Source organism: Lytechinus pictus, chromosome 3, assembly GCF_037042905.1.
Source record: "Lytechinus pictus isolate F3 Inbred chromosome 3, Lp3.0, whole genome shotgun sequence".
NCBI classification, from domain to species: domain Eukaryota; kingdom Metazoa; phylum Echinodermata; class Echinoidea; order Temnopleuroida; family Toxopneustidae; genus Lytechinus; species Lytechinus pictus.
In genome coordinates, this window is record NC_087247.1 from 11,847,709 (window position 1) to 11,864,431 (window position 16,723).

General features: G+C 36.9%; 1 protein-coding gene across 1 annotated transcript in view; it reads left to right on the plus strand.

Moving 5' to 3' along the window:
* The window catches only part of LOC129255906 (fibrillin-3-like), a 75,614-nt gene that overhangs the window by 11,504 nt on the left and 47,387 nt on the right, over positions 1–16,723 (plus strand). The window contains exons 2-3 of the mRNA XM_064097939.1: positions 9,076–9,168; positions 14,123–14,245. Of these exons, the coding sequence (XP_063954009.1) occupies positions 9,076–9,168; positions 14,123–14,245 (216 nt within the window). The remainder of the gene's footprint in view (positions 1–9,075; positions 9,169–14,122; positions 14,246–16,723) is intronic.

Consider the following 16,723-nt stretch of genomic DNA (forward strand, 5'->3'; position numbering starts at 1 on the left):
CAATTTAGAAGGAAACATTCATTAAGAAAAATAAATTTGTTTTTGTGGAAGATTCATTACAGAAGGAACTGCTAAAAAAAAGAATTCCACATGATTGAACCATGACATTACAAAGTCTAGTGGATTTGAATCCAGCTCACATGAACACGAGACGTCTGCTCTGATATTAAAAATTGTAAAACGATTTTAAAATTTGAAGAATTATATCCAAAATAATGATTAAATAATTACACTGATCTGATCAGAAATGAATTGCAAATTTTTCAAAGCAAACCTCGATTTTACTGTTCATTTATTTCATAATCTTAATATATAGAGGGAAGTTAACTCCCACTTCCACGACTTCCCTGATACTTCATGCACGCAAATTATGATTTCGTATTACCATTGACACGAAACTTTTGCTTCTTGTAATTAGGATTATGTTTCTCGTTATTGAGCAATAAATCATTTTCTACCGTGTAAGGAGAGAGGAACGCAATTATATGATTCCAATTAATCAGTAACCATGTATTTGTAAGGGTGGTATAAATCATAAATGTAATCATAAGGGGGGGCATTTCATGGAAAATCAGTAGTCGGTGATTTTCTCTGATAATTTGTTACAAGCTACTGAAATCTTTCCACCTGATTGATTAAGAGCAAACGTGTACTTTTAAATCATGTATTTGCAAGGATGCTATAAATCATGATGGCAATCAGGGAGTATTTCATGAAATAAATATTGTTATAAGCTATTGAAATCCTCGCATCTGATTGGCTGAGAACAAACATATCAGTAAAAATCTCTGTCTATTTGTTTCGTGAAACAACGCTATTCGATTCCGACTTCCCATCGGTCCGACTGGGACACATACCCTAACTCGGAAATTCGAAAATTGGGTCAGCGTGACATGGTATTACCGATGTAATCTTGTTAATTATGGTCTGCTTTAAGCTTTACTTAAAAAACTCAAAACCATTCCCGTTCATGGTCAATATTGAGTCGAAATCCTATGATCACCCGTTCACCTTTTATAGCATTTAGAGTATAACATTCGACACGAGATGAACAATAGTGCAGCTATCAGGGGAAAATATAATAAGAAAATAAGAAACTTCATATATTTAGCCAATTTCGTTCACTCCAATCTGCTGCAAGATTTCACATTAATTATTCTCTTCACTAATAATTTCATTTTTTGTTTTGTGTGTGTGAGCTTTGTTCATGCTCATGATGTTTTTCGAATGTATTGTAATTTAGCTTCATTTTCCACGTTAAATTTACGTTCAATTTCAATTTCGATTGAACTCAATTACCGTTTATTTTTATCTATGATAAAACACATACAAGAAGGATGCCATAAGCCTATCATATAAGCCTACATTTAATATGTAGAAGATTTTTAGAAGATATTAGAAAGAATATCAATTACACAATCATTATTGCATTTAAATGATATCGACATAAATTCGAAAGAATAAAAGCTTTGAACATACATTGGGAATGCACTGCTCGAAAACCCATTTTTAATTAAGCGTTCTCGACATAATGCGCAGACCTATTCCGCCCACGTTTGTTATGACACAAATACTACGTAACGAGCAATCAAGTCCATTAGTCTTATATCAAAAGTCAGGAACCTTTCAAGATATTTGTCAATAAATTTCGAGACGACCAGTTTCCGTTTTCAGGTTGCTGTCTGCTTTTTAGATGTTGAAGTGGGGAAAATAATATCTGTCCCTGTGAAGTCGCTTGAACGACCTGTTTGCCCATCACGCCCGTCACATAGGATGCAATTACAAAACAAGAAATAAATACTGATGCATAAGATTAAGGCACGCAAATATTAGTCAAATGTCATAATCTAAAACGTATACTTATATATTTGAGATTATGCGCCATCTTGGTAAAACAGTTGTAATCACTGATATTCACTGATATAGTTATCAGAAGAAATAAAATAACAAAACGTTGTGGCATCTAGTTTCTAAGAAAGGAATTAATCGATGAAAATCCTAATTAACAGTGATACGACTTTGTCATGCGATGGGCCCATCCATCGGCGAAGCGAACATTATTCGTTGCAGGGCATGTCGACTCGAGTGGAAATCTAAAATAGGGGTTATTCTTGGAAATCGAAGTAGCATTCATGACGTATTGAGGTTTGATGATGATTTCAGCCAATATTTGCTCTGTCTGTGTCGTCATGATAAGCACATCTTCCCGACAACCGTTCGTACGGTCACCATAATACGTGCGTACTGTATCTTGGTACTTTATTGGAGGAACTGGTGCCCGTAACACAAAGCTTAGCAATGATCGTAGAACTAATTTTCACGATTGATTGCATTGACTACAATGTACAATCAATCGTAAAAATCAGGCGTACGATCAATCGTTATGCTTTGTGTGACGGGGCCCAGATGTTCTTAGTAAAATGAGAGATTGTGACGTCATTATTGCGATTAGCATCCTGACTTTTGCTTTTATAACGCCTCATGATTGATCTTTCTACCCGTTTTTCTAACATGTCTTCCATCTAACATGTCTATTTTTCTCATTTTTTTTTTACCATCTCTTGAATTTTGTTTGCCTAACAACATGAATCGATTTTCTGTGCCACCCCCTTCCATTATAACATCCTAGATCTGGGGGCCGTAACACAAAGCATAGCAGTTGATCGTGGATCATTTTTCTACGATTGATTGCATTGACTACAATAGACAATCAATCGTAAAAAATCAAGCGTACGATTGATGCTAACCTTTGTGTTACGGGCCCCTGGTCTCCGTAACACAAAGCTTCGCGATGAACAGCAAATATGAAAGAACACTTCTGATTGGTTCCTGGTCAGTATTTTGAGCCAAATGCGTGTGTAACAACGATCTTGATTGGTCAGTTCATTTAGCGATCTTTGTGTTACGGTCCCCAGGTCCCGTTAAAGATGAATATTCAATCATCTTGTAAGATTAATGTAGTTCATGGACCGATCAAAGTACATCAGATGATAATGTTGACTGTCCCCTCCCCTCACATCCCTACTTCTTAAATTATCTCAAATAAGAAGAACGTAATTTTCCGTCTGAAAGATGTATTTAAGAGAATCAATTCTGCATTCCTATATCATTTCAAATGGCAATCGATCGTATGTTAAACATAATTATATAATTCATATATTTAACAAAGATATTCTGATTCAGTGGCACGAGATATTTCATGTTGTTTCGGTGCAACTCCGTGCCGGGAAATATGTCGTTTCGAATAACAGGTGCTGTGTTGTCATGTCATGTACATGAAAAAGAAGAAAAAAATCTCTAAAAATATGGGCCTAATTGAAAACAGCCCACACGCATTCATTGTATTACGATTAGGTTCAATTACAGGGTGAAAAAGTTTTCTAAATGTTAGGCTCGTGTCGTTAAGTATGTTCAAAATGGTGAACGGTTATTTTCTGTTTTATAACTCCCATGGAAGTAATTTTTCTTGATAGGGCGGAGATTTGGATAGACATATATCTTTACAGAAATCAGATAACAGTAAATGATGTTTATTTGTTGACAATTCGAATCACTTTTTTGCTGTCAGAAATTTAACTGGTATCGAAAACGAATATTGTGGATATCGGGTTGCATCTGTATGCAGTTATCAATCATTCCACGAAGATCTTAAGACTGTCTTTAATTACTCTTGCAGCTAATAAAGGCTACTTTTAGAGATTGGAAAGAGGATGTTATGACTTGTCTCTTGGGGTTAATATTAATTCCAGTCTGGTTACGAACATTCGAAACAGACTTCAGTTGTTCAACGCAGTTGAAGTGGGAAAATGCCAATTCGTCTACTGGTATTGCAAACTCGTCCACTCATCACATGGTCTACCTTCATTTAGTCTAATGCTATTTCGTCCATCAACGTTTCGTCTAACAACCATTTGGTTCAATACCCATTTTCTTTTCATTCATTACGCCCAAATAACACCAGTCCAATTAGACCGAATGGTATATGGACTAAATTGGACCAACGGGTTATTAGACGAAATGGTGAGTGGACGAAATGGTAATTACACCCTTTGGATAGTGGACGAACTGACGGTAGACCAGATGATAGTGGACGGTTTAGTAATTGGGCGAATTGGCATTAGACCAATTGAAAACAAACCGCTTAAGTTCAGGTGAGGTAAATGGGTACCGGTAGGAAGTAATTCCTTAAAAAGCTGTGTGCGCTATGAACGCCTAGCTTAGCCGGGTAATATAGGAGCGCCTTGAGCACCTAACAAGGTGGATATGTGCGCAATATAAATACCCTATATTATTTTTATTATATTATTAAGTTATCCTTAATTTTTTCACCATTGCAGTTTCTATCATGGCCATGCAGATTGAGGGAGTGGGGGGGGGGGGGCTCCTTAAAAAAAGGATGAAATGTGATGCTATTTATTAATATGTCAAAATCTATTATAAAATGAGAATTTCATATGAGAAATGTTTTGGTATTCCCCCCCCCCCACACACGCCATCATGTTGCGCTCCTCATTTATTATGATTACGGAGTGTCGATGGTGGTAGCACCATTGGTGGTTTTCTCGATGTCTCTGCAGTTTCTCTCTGGACTATGAATATATGACTTAACACACCTTCTAGAATCTACCACCTGTTGTATCGATGTCATCTCCCACTCTCTTTATTAAGAAGAAAAATATAGATATTGGAATGATTCTCGTGTGGGACGTTGGACCCAGAGGCGTATCAGGTATCAGGGAGCGGCGAGTTAGCTCAGTCGATAAGGCGTCTACCCGTCGAACCTGTGTATAAGCATGCCCTTCCCCTGTTCCATAGATGCCGGCTATATTACGGTGGAAACCATTCCGTCCCTCTGATAGGACGTTAAATGGAGGTCCTTTGTGCGTTAAGAACCCACTGCACTATTCGTATATTAGAGTAGGGGAAAACCCCGGTGTAGTGGTCCACCTGCACTCCCCCATACAATCAGTTAGGCCTATATCGGAGGAGAGACCTGCGGGTTTTGGTGATTCATTTCGCTTTTCGCCTCCCAGGCACAGCTGACTCCTCACAAATAATAATAATAATTCAAATAACTAAGGGGAGGCCCAGGTTACCTTAAAAAAAAATCCCCCTAAAACTTTTCGTTTCGTAAAGAACGTAATTTACGTCATAAATTGTATTGATTCCAAGCGAACGTCATTTACCTTTTTAACTCCAAATCGATGGTGGTGGGGGGGGGGATTGTTACTTAAAGGGGGCATGTTTGATAAAAATCGGCATTTTGGGGCAGAAGCGCCGTGCCTCCTGTGCCCCCCCCCCCCTTTCACCACACGATCAGCGCCTGATGTGCAGATATGGGCTTAAATGTCGAAACTATATGTACGTGCTAATAATTCACAGAGACAATGTTCATGTTTTTTTCTGATCACGATAACCTACCCCAGGAGACTGATAAAGATGAAATTAGATTCTGTGGTACTGTCTGTAACATTGTCTGTGAAAGCTCTCTTTTTGGGGAAAAGATTGTAGGGGACATAAATAGGCATATGGCTATGATCTATGTTGTATAATCTATTTTCTGATATAAACCGAATGGGAACACCGTCTTACACATTATTTTAATTTATTTGTAGCTATGGGAATACGAATGGTTGACTTTCACTCTCAAACAGAAATAATTAGAAATGAAAATTCTTTTTTTTTAATGATTTGTCTCAGCGAAACAAACCTTCCCTTCACCAAGTCCGGTTAGACATGTTAGACCACTCCCTCGACGAGCAAGTGCGCCAAGGTATTGGACAACCAACATGACCAAGTGCCAACTTTGAGATTTAGAGGACCAACACACATATTTCCCAGTGTGGGTGCGGGTTAAGGTCCCTTCCCTCTAACGAGGTGCCGTGGGGTAGCCGTGGGAGTGGTCTTGCGGCGTCTTGCTAGACATTTGAGAGTCTGGGGTTCGATCCCCGGCCATGTCACCCCATGCTCGTGAGCAAGGCATTCAATCGACAGTGCTCTTTTGTCCCTTTTTCAAATAAATGGAAATGTTATATGCATTTTTGGTAAGTAGGTGTGTACTGATGTGCGTGTGCGCGAGTGTGCAGGTTTATGTGGGTGTGGGTACGGTGTGCCCGCGCATCGGGGCGCATTGTGTGAATATTTATACTCTTCTCCCAGTTTCCTTACATGCTTATTAAATTCAGTGATAAACGTGGGCATGAATTGAGTTGATACAATCCACTGAATGAAGTATTTTGATATGTGGTTTCGTATTTCCTTTATTCAATTTGTGGACTTACTTTAATTAGTACTTCGGGTATTTTCTGTAAGTTAAATCATAAAAAAGATTATTGAAAAGCGATTGATGTGTGTACGAGGATTTTGGTGTGGATGGGCTGTAACCATGGTAACCAACTATCTCTTCCCCAAGAGAACACCGAACTTTCACCACATACGTCTTGATACACAATATTGATTCACAGTCGAAATACATTTGCCGCCGTGATTATTATTACTCCGTGCTGTTTTATGTGGGTTATAGTTTTGTCCATTGATTCACCCCAATCAGGAAATACCATGAAATGGGGATCATCCTTCAGAAAACGTTTTGAAATGGCTCGTCTTTAATCGAAAGCGATCACTGACTTATGGTTTTAATTTTTCAAAATGACACCACTGAGATGTCCTTAATCGTCATTTAATAAAGCGTGTGACCTAACATGACTTGCAAGATGAGGCCATATATTTTTATTGTTTCGTCACAAGGGAAGAGTTGAAGATTAAATGAATTTATTCAATTTACTTTTTACAGATATATCTGATTTGATGATGTGCCAATATTTCTTTACATGTATCATGTTTATGAATCTTTCAAAGAGATTACATTTTGGTTTTAAAGTCACTTCTTAACACGCTCCTAACATGCCTAAGCAGAGGCGGGATACTCGATCGGTTACTGGTCGCAAAGCTGCTCAATTGCCAATGAAGACTCATCGATTATATTTTTTGATTAAAATGGAATATTGCAGAAAACAAATTTTACGGAAAGTAATATATAACGAAGCCCTTTTATGAGCTGACAACTGTATACAACACTTACGATTTTCATTGCATTTAAGTACACAAACAAACTCGTTAACTTATTGGTCTTTCCTTATGATTCTTTGGCACATTCAATGCGTTCATTAATTTTTTTGTTCGATTTTTATTTTACACAGAAACCACACAACTAAATAGACAGCAAATGAGCTGTAATCACTCCTTTCAAAGTCGGAAGCCTTTCTGTGATTTATCAAAGGAAATAATGAAATGCCACTAAAACGGTCAACTTTTCGAAAACATTGCCGCGATAACGGTCAGTGTTGTCAAGTGAATGGGCATACACTGACCACATGTCGCCAGGCAGGCATCGCTGGACAATGGTTACTGCAGTCCCGTGTAATATATTTTCTTGTCTGGCCATTGCCGCTGAAATAGTTGTGATTGTCATAACGGTGGTCCAAGAGAGTGATTGTAAAGATCATATATGATAACGAGATGAATCAACCATTGCATTGTCTAACCTGCTACTTAGATGTAAAAAATCAACAAAAAACCCTAGTCGTTTTGATCAAATTGACACCGTTAATTATGGACATGCTAAGTGGTTTTCATTCATCATTTGTCATGTTTCCGCTTCCCAATCACAAGCCTCGACAAGTCTCAATTAAATACTTCATTATTATTTTTTTGATTTCTCCAAATAAATTTTCGGAAAATAATCGGTATTTGGCATGCATTTACCTCACAAAAAAATACTGTTTTCTGAAAAAAGAAAGAAACTGTCGATGTGAGGCCAGTGGCACAATACGCATTTAACATGTTTAAAACAAGTTTATTTGTCTCATAGCCCACTTTAGAATACTATACTCGAGAGAAATAACTGGATATAGTGGTATAATCTGGACCGGAAGCAAATTCCATACAATAAAAATATTAAGTTGTTATCGAGATAAGTGATAGAATTGTTTGGTTAAAAAATGGATTTACGGTGTGATTGAAAATGACACAAACTGCCAATAGGTTTGACCTTAAATATGTATTTCAACTTCGTCGCTGATTGGGAACATATGCAAGTGGCTTTGTGGTATTTGTGACGAATCAGGATGAGGATAGGGATGTACCATGTGGAAATAGGCCCGTATTCTGAATTTGAGTTTAATTTTTAACTTTGTTCTAAAATTGTGGCCTAACTAGTTCGCCAACATTAAAATAACCAAATTGTATAATTTCTGTTTCTGTTTATGGAAACTCCCCGTAGGAACTTGGCAGGACAGTTAGCTTCTTATTTTTTGCTGTAACCACTTGACCACACGACTCGTTTGAAAATAATGAAGAGTCATGAGGGCACCAGTATTTATATATGTTGCAAATCTCTTTTGATATCTATTCAGAACCTGGAGATAGGCCTATGTGCTTCGTTTATATAGATGAATATTAAAACATATTCACAAAAGTGAGTCCTGTGGTCGATATTATGAAATCATTTTATCTCTTAAAACATTTCTGGTTTACAAGATGTTACCTTGGGGGTCCCTCCGTGCATTCCCGAACCGTTTTTGCTTTCTCATCAAAACACGTTTCCATGTATCCTGTAACTTTTTTTTTTATTTATTGAAGATGAAGTTGTTGTTGTTGTTAGTTGGGGTTTTCGTTCTTTCATAGCAGATCGAAGATGATGAAACATTTCATTTTATAATCTTATATTGTTCAAATTGAGAAGAGGAATTTTTATATTGTTGCACTTATGATTTATGTTGGTAAAAATTAACGTTGATTTAACATTAATGATCGTTATAAAGCCATCATTTTTATGATTACTTTAGTTGAAATCGACCTTAAATTTATCACAATATTAATTTAGTACTCGTTCGTATTATTGCCTATATTATATATCTGAATTATATTTGGTCATGACTGTGATTATAATGTTTTCTTGTACTATGTTGAAAAACACATCCTTGGATTGTATGGTTACTCATTCATTGCATTTCTTGAAAAAAAAATGATTGAATAAACATGAATAAATTTTTCCATTTTTTTCCACTTTTACAGCAATCTGTGAATCGGGCTGCGTTCATGGGACCTGCGTTGCACCAAACCAGTGTCGATGTGATCCGGGATATGCAGGATCAAATTGTAATGCAGGTAAGATATCAACTATAGGAGCCGCGCCCAAGTCATGGGGTGTTACATAAAGCTTTATGTCAGTTACGTACAACGTTACGCACGACCGGTAGACGTTCTCCGGTGCTAAATCATCCCTGCTGGAAAGAACACACACACTGTAAAAAACACCAGTGTTGATTTAACACCAACCCGGTATCTAAATCGGACAACACCAGGGAAGTGTTAAACAACACCAGTTAAGAATCAAACTGATATTGTGTTTTTTAACACTGATAAGTGTTGTTTAAATGCCTATCTGGTGTTAGCCTAAAGTCAAAGTGATGTTGCTTCAACACCTCTCTGGTGTTTTACGATATAGATACCGAGCTGGTGTTAAATTAACACCGGTGTTTTTGCAGTGAGTGTCACACAATGTGATCACAGTGTGTTCACATAGTGGACTATGTGAACATTTTATTCACACTGTTGAAATGCTCAAATTCAACAGTGTGTAGATATTTAAACATCGTGGACACCGCGACAGTAATGTTCACAGCGTATTCACATGGACGATATCTGAATGTATGATTCACACTGGTAAAATGCTCATATTTAACAGTGTTAATGTGATTACACATCGTGTTCCACAATGTGAACACACTCTGAGACACTGTGTTCCTTCCTGTAGGAAAATTTCCTATCATTTAGATCCTCATTGGCTGAGTTTGAAATCCGAATTTAACACATTAGAAATTAAATTTTTAAAAATGAGAAAACAACACGATCTCATTTTGTCACAAGGACTGGTCACCGCTTGTGCATGAAGTTGCGCGTAACATTTCAACAGCTTTATGACACGCCAAATACAAACATTTTGTTGTTGTTTTTTTATAATTTGAAATCTGACATTTCAGCTATTGTCGATCGGAGTTTTTTCAATATGCTAATCAAAATTTGAGAAAAAACCCTTTAATAATTTTCACAATTTATAGAATTGAATTGCTCTTTGGCTACGGTTAACTTATTACATATAACCTCATCTGCTCATGTGAAGAAGTACAAAGAATTACAAGTAAAGAAGTAGCATACTTGTCTGCAGTGACGGTAAATATTAAAGGTATTGGTATACATCCGATGATATCTGCATATTATGATCCTTCACGAGAAACGTAAAATTCTACGGAACTCGTCGCGGCATCATTACGTGCACGAAATTTGGCGTCCCTCATTGGTTTATCTGACAAAATTCGTTACAGCTATTATTGGATTTTATTACGTAAACAAGGAGTATTCTGAATGGTGAAACGAGAGCTAGACTTCCTAAAAGCTTCGCTAATCATGTTAATTAGTCTTTGCCGAGACCATTGACACTAGAAAATCTCCACAGTTCCCGCGATGCAACCATTCAAAGTATATGACATCATCGTGTCTGATGTGGCGCCATTTTTAGTGTCCATTGTGTAGTTGGGTAGTTCGGGGCCCATTACATATTAAAACTTGTTATAATAACAAGTTTGCAACAACAGTATAATTAAAGCTACTGAAATTATTAAAGTGGCTGATAGTTAAGTTAACATTTTTTACAGAAACTGTGCACATTTTACAACAACGATCCGTTATTAAAAAAGACCAAGGTATGTCATTTTCAGTTTTAGACTGGTGGCGTTGCGGTCATGATAGAGTATTAGGGAGTTTTGCTCCGCGACGAATAGAGGATTCAAGCACGGATCCCTGATTCAAGAACACAGTAAATGTATTGAAAATGCCTGTCAAATGACAATGAACAGCTGGAAGGTCCTTGTCGAAAATAGGTGAGCCTGAATAGCAGTCCGTCCTAAGTTTCAGATCGGACAAAAAAGGGAAATGTGTCGTTTATCCGAAATCAAGGATAGAATTGCTGTTTTGACTCGCCAATTTTCGGCAAAGACCTCTTGGTTGGTCATTGTCACGAATGGCATTTGACAATACATTTTCTATTTGGTTGAATCCGTCGTGCGTGGTGGAGCGACAAGTCCCTATTAATGTGAGTACATCTCTCGATGTCGATACGAATCATTCTGCTTCGATCGAGAAGGGGTTTATGACACACATTCAGACAGTTCGACTGCGGCAGTCAGGAAATTAGGGTCGATTTTCATAGGGGTAATTATCGTAATGGACTTCCTTGAGCCTTAGAGTGACGTTGAGATACCTTACCGAGGAGAGAACCGTCCTGTATCACTAACGAAAATTAGACTATTTGCGATGCATTTCATCCAGGCATGATTATCATGGATGTATTTTTTCTTGTATATATTAACATAAGCTTGTCATTGGGATCCGTTAGAGTGTTTTTTTTTTCGTGCATCATAAAGCAAAACTGACATTTTGGTCACCTGACATGCATGAGGTGCATAAAAATCAGAACTTAAAATCTTGGAATCTAATAGCACCTGTTAAACAGAACTTATTCAGTTAGACTGGTCAGCATTTAAAATGTTTTATTTTTCTTAATTCCATACTTTGATATATTGCTTTTTGCCAAAAATATCATAACAATTCCCCCTTGATACTCTTCCCCATTTTAGCACTTCATTTATTTATTCATGTTTAATTTATAACAAATGATAAAATAAGGTGGAGGGTAGTTCGGTTCAGTTATAAAAACTGATTTACAACGAACCCTCCCCTTTAATAAAAAGAAAATAGAACATAAACATGATAAAATATACATAAATACAAGTGAAAATCAACATAAAATACAACAAAAGTTATAATATATGAAATAAACATAAAAAAAAGAGGAAGGAATACTAGAAAAGACTTTGTTATAACAAATGTTTGGCAATTGGTAACCTCGTTTAAAAGAATTGATAAGAATTCACCAATGCCAAAGAATTAATAGATTATTATTATTAAACGGATTATTATTGTCAGACTGTTTGTAGCGAGTAATGCAAGAGAATTAAGAGGATCATGTACAACACTTTTTAGTATTTTCATCTGAAGTTTTTCGAAGTGTTGTGAAACTTTTGTAGGTTGCAGGACACTCGATATTCTGATAACAGTGTGGAATTCTGTCAGACGAACGTAAGAAAAGGTTCTAAATCGAATAGTTTCCGTCCCCCAGTCGTTCATGTTGACCAGATTTGTCACCAAAGAAGGGGGATAAAAATGTCTTTCATTCTTCCCATAACAGAATGCCCATTACGCTTTCGAAGTCGCCCACTGTACGACTCTTTATGGGGGACCAGTGTGGAGAGTACGGGAAGCTAATTGGATCGAAGATGCTCACAGTTTGAAAAATCATCTGCAAAAATAATAGGATGGACTGTCAATGAAAGGCTGGCAGACACCCTCCTATGAATATTTCCATTTTTATCAAGCACATGATGTCTAATGAAATGATATCACGGAAGGCTCTGTGTTTGTTTTTCATACTGTGCAAGTAAATGAGTAGGGGCATGAGCCATGTGAAGATGAATAAGAAAATTGTCACGCTTGTTTGACGGATTAGAATCTCACCATCTGACTGCGATAGTACCGGCCTCGAACTTTCAATGCGCATATTTCATCTTTTACATTAGTGGTGACCTTGGTCTTCAAAGCAAGCTATCAAAGATATCATTTACAAAAATATTAATTTCTGTCACGGTATGTGATTCATTAAATTTTACCTTCACGCGCTGGCTGGTTTTCCCATGAATTCCTACTCAAAACGATTTTTAAGAATGAAAAGTGATAATCAAGTTTAAGAATGGCGTTTACTTTGAACATGTTGAGCAGGGAAAATATAAACTTTGACCGTAGACCACAAGTGCACTTACATGACCAAGTTTCGGTTAGAAAATGTATTTTAACAAGGAGTAGCTTTGATAGCTCTTAATCCCATTTCAAACCTTGGTTTTACTCTTTACTTTGACCACGTTGACCCAAACATTTGTCCCAACTGTGCTCCAACTGTGCTAGTTCCATTACAAGATAATAGCATTGAGTATTTCAGGTCACAGCTGGTTTGTTTGTTTGTAATATCACACACATAAGTGCAAAGTGCAGTCAGTGTGGGCTGCTAAGAAAGAATCCTTGAGGATGTGGCCGTAGACCCTGCTAAGACACAGCTAGTTCGTAATTTGCTTATAACACCTTGTGTAAGAGTCATCAGGGTGGGCTGCCGCTGCTCAAAAGAATCTTTGAGGATGATGCCGGAGACCCTACTATATGGCACAGCTGGCTTGTTTGCTTATAAAACCATATATCAAAGTGCCACTAAAGGCGGGCAGCTCAGAAATAATTTGTCTTGAAGGTGTAGCCGTAGACCCTGCTAGGACACAGCTGGTTTGTTTGCTTATAGTAAGTGCGATCAGGGTGGGCTGCTCTAAATGAATCTTTGAGGATGTGTCCGTAGACCCTACCATGACACAGCTGGTTTGTTTGCTTATAACATCATACATTCAAGTATCATTAGGGTGGCCAGCTCAAGAAAAATCTGTTTGAAAATGTTCCCCTATAGACTCTACACAGTTGGCTTGTTTGCTTTTAGTAGGTGCCATTATGATGTGGAGCTCAGAAAGAATCCTTGCTGATAGATGTCTTTGAGATGATGACATCGGTTGCTTGTGGAGGGTCTTCTTCTTGATTACTGAGTTCACAGCTTCTTTTATCTCGAGACATGACAATCGGAATGCTGACACAGCAGTTGTCACTCTGGTTTTCGTACTTACAACATGTCAATCGAAGGAAAATCGATTGATTATCTGTTTAATTTCGAGTCAGATCGAGATCGCTTTATGGGTAGTTGTTCATACATCTCTGTAGCTGTCAATGGTTTGAAGTGTGACTATTTAGTAAAAACCTATTGTCTAAAAATAATTGTCAGGAGGGTAAATATGACTCTGATACTACTATATAGAAAATAATATTTCGTAAAATCTATCAAGTACTTTTTATGCAATGTATTTTAGATGTGTAATATACTAATTTATCTTTTATTTGTCTATATTTGTCTTATTAACAGATCTAAATGAGTGTGGATTGGAACCTCGGCCGTGCAATCACAGATGTATTAACACCCTGGGTAGTTTTAGATGCCACTGTGAGCAAGGTTATCTTTTAGAAGAAGATGGAAAGACCTGTATACGTAAGTACTCAATCAAGTACCTCCAACGCCTTGTTTCCTCCCGGGTTTAAGTGTACTAAACATTCCAATTCATCAAGATGTTCAATTAATGTTTGTGAAATCTTGACGTTTAACTTCCTTTGGCAACGATGCATGAATTGTCTAACGAATTGTAGTACCTAACTAGCTAAAGGCGTTTCGATATATATTTGTTTGGATTTTTCATGTAGTTGTAAAAACGAAGGGAAAAAAAGGAAAATTGGAGAAGAAAAAAAGAACCACAAAGAGCCTTTAGGTCGGTTACCTTTATACTATACCCTCACCATTTGATAGAGATAAATAACTACACCTTTAGGTCGTTTGCCCCCTCCCCCCTCCATTGAAATACCCTGGCGCCCTCCTGTAGATTTATAATACCTTGATGAAAGATGGCTCATAATAGCTTCTCTAATTGAAAACTCCTAAACCAAGCGGCCTGACATGGTGTTAGCTATTGCCCCTTACCCCGACAGCGATAACCTATATGGTGTTTTTCATGGGATCCTCATGTCCTTATCCAAATCGAAAACGATACGTGTACTTTCCCTCTCAGATTGTTCGGTAAAGCTCTTCTGAATAAATTTGAAACCCATAACAAAATCTTACATCCAATCACTACGATTCAATCAAAGCAAACATGAAACCTCCATAAAAGTCAGAAAGTAAAAAAAAACCAAAACCTCATCATTTCAGTTTTTTTTATATTTCTTATAACGTATTCCAGTGAAAATTCGTACCGTTTGGGTTTACCTACTTACAGTTGTCTAGAATTTGTAATTGTAATCAAATATATATGAATGTGTAAATACTTCGTTTAAAAAAATTCAATGGTATATTATAATAGTGATAATATAATGCTCAGTGTTTATTTTCTTAATATTTTAAGTTACCCTTACATGATAAAAAGCTCTGTTATTCAATATCTCAAATCAACTTAAAAACTTTTATAACCTTAATTGTTTGTAGTAGGTTGTAAGGTTGTCAAACAAGTGACTTGTATAGCATGTAAACAATGTAATATTTATGAGCATATTATTTTAATGCCTCCAAGTATCTTGAAGTCTGTTTTTGGATGGTATATTTCCATCTTATTTTGCCTACCGCACTTTAAAAGTCCTTTATTATGTTTCTTTGAAAGTAGTGAGGGAAGGGTTATATAATGAGTACCCATACACGGCTTCAGTTCGAAGAAAGACCATTGAAAATATTTATTTTGGCACACCCACTTTCATTCCTCTCTCTTTTAGATCCCTTTATTTATTTTTTCCTACTATCGATCTCTCTTTCTCTCTCTTCCTTGTCCCTCCTCTCTCTCTTTCCTTCCCCTAATTTCCCTTTTCTTTTGTTCTCTTTTCCCCCTCCTGTTTATAATTTTGTTATGCAGAAAATGAAATATACATATTGGAGGATTTTATTTCGTTAGTTTTAATTTGCGTTTTCATTGGGGTTGTACCTCATTAGATTGTCTACATCATTAGATTTTTCTACATCATTAGATTTTCAAGTTGTGTTTTTTCCATACATGAAAATACCAGATATAAAAATGTTGGCCGAACACTACCCCTTCCGAGACACCGTCCTTGTTACCCACATTCTATTGGGTCTATCCCCAGGAATGCCTGACATTTCAGTTACCTTTATGTGTGCATATTACTGGATTTCACCTCTTTGCAAAACTATGAACGCTTGAAGGGTGATGAAAAATATATCCAGTGAAGACATTTTTTTATCTATCAACATTCAGTCACCACCTCATCTCAGCCATCTGCTCATCATGCCCTTTCAATAAACATTACAATCATATCAATGATAACATGTCGGTATTTGGCAAACGTTCCTATGAATGTCACTCAAAATGTGACAGGCTTTCTTCTTAGAGCCAAGAAAAGGGAGAAGATGCCTGCTTGACTGTTTAGAATCAAAACAGGTTTAAGGCATTTGATGGTGATACCCGTTTCTGCTGTTGTATAAACTGTCAATAGTGGTTATGGTTCTTTTGTATGTTTGGGGGTTAGGAACTTGCATGCCCCGAAAGCAATGAAAAAATAGTCTTTCTTCTTCTTCTTCTTCTTCTTCTTCTCCTCATTCTTCTTCTTGCTGTTGTTGTCGTTCTTCTTCTTCTCCTTCTCCTTCTTCTTCTTCTCCTTCTTCTTCTTTATACCCCCTCCTTCTGCCATGCCTGTGGTAATCCCTTAAGTTCTATGCAGCTTGTCATGAACATGTAATATCTCAGGATCATGACGATGTATCATTTAAACAGGGTCCCGTATCATAGAGATTAATAACAAATGCAAATTTATGTAACAAGTTTGCTATTATCCAATCAAATTGAATGATTTTAGTAGCTTGTAACTGTTATTGTAAATTTGTTATTATAACAGGTTTTGTGAATCGGGCTCCAGATGTGAAAAGGAGCATACCCCAAGTGGAAGAGCTTGGGTTTAAGTGCATCACTAAAAT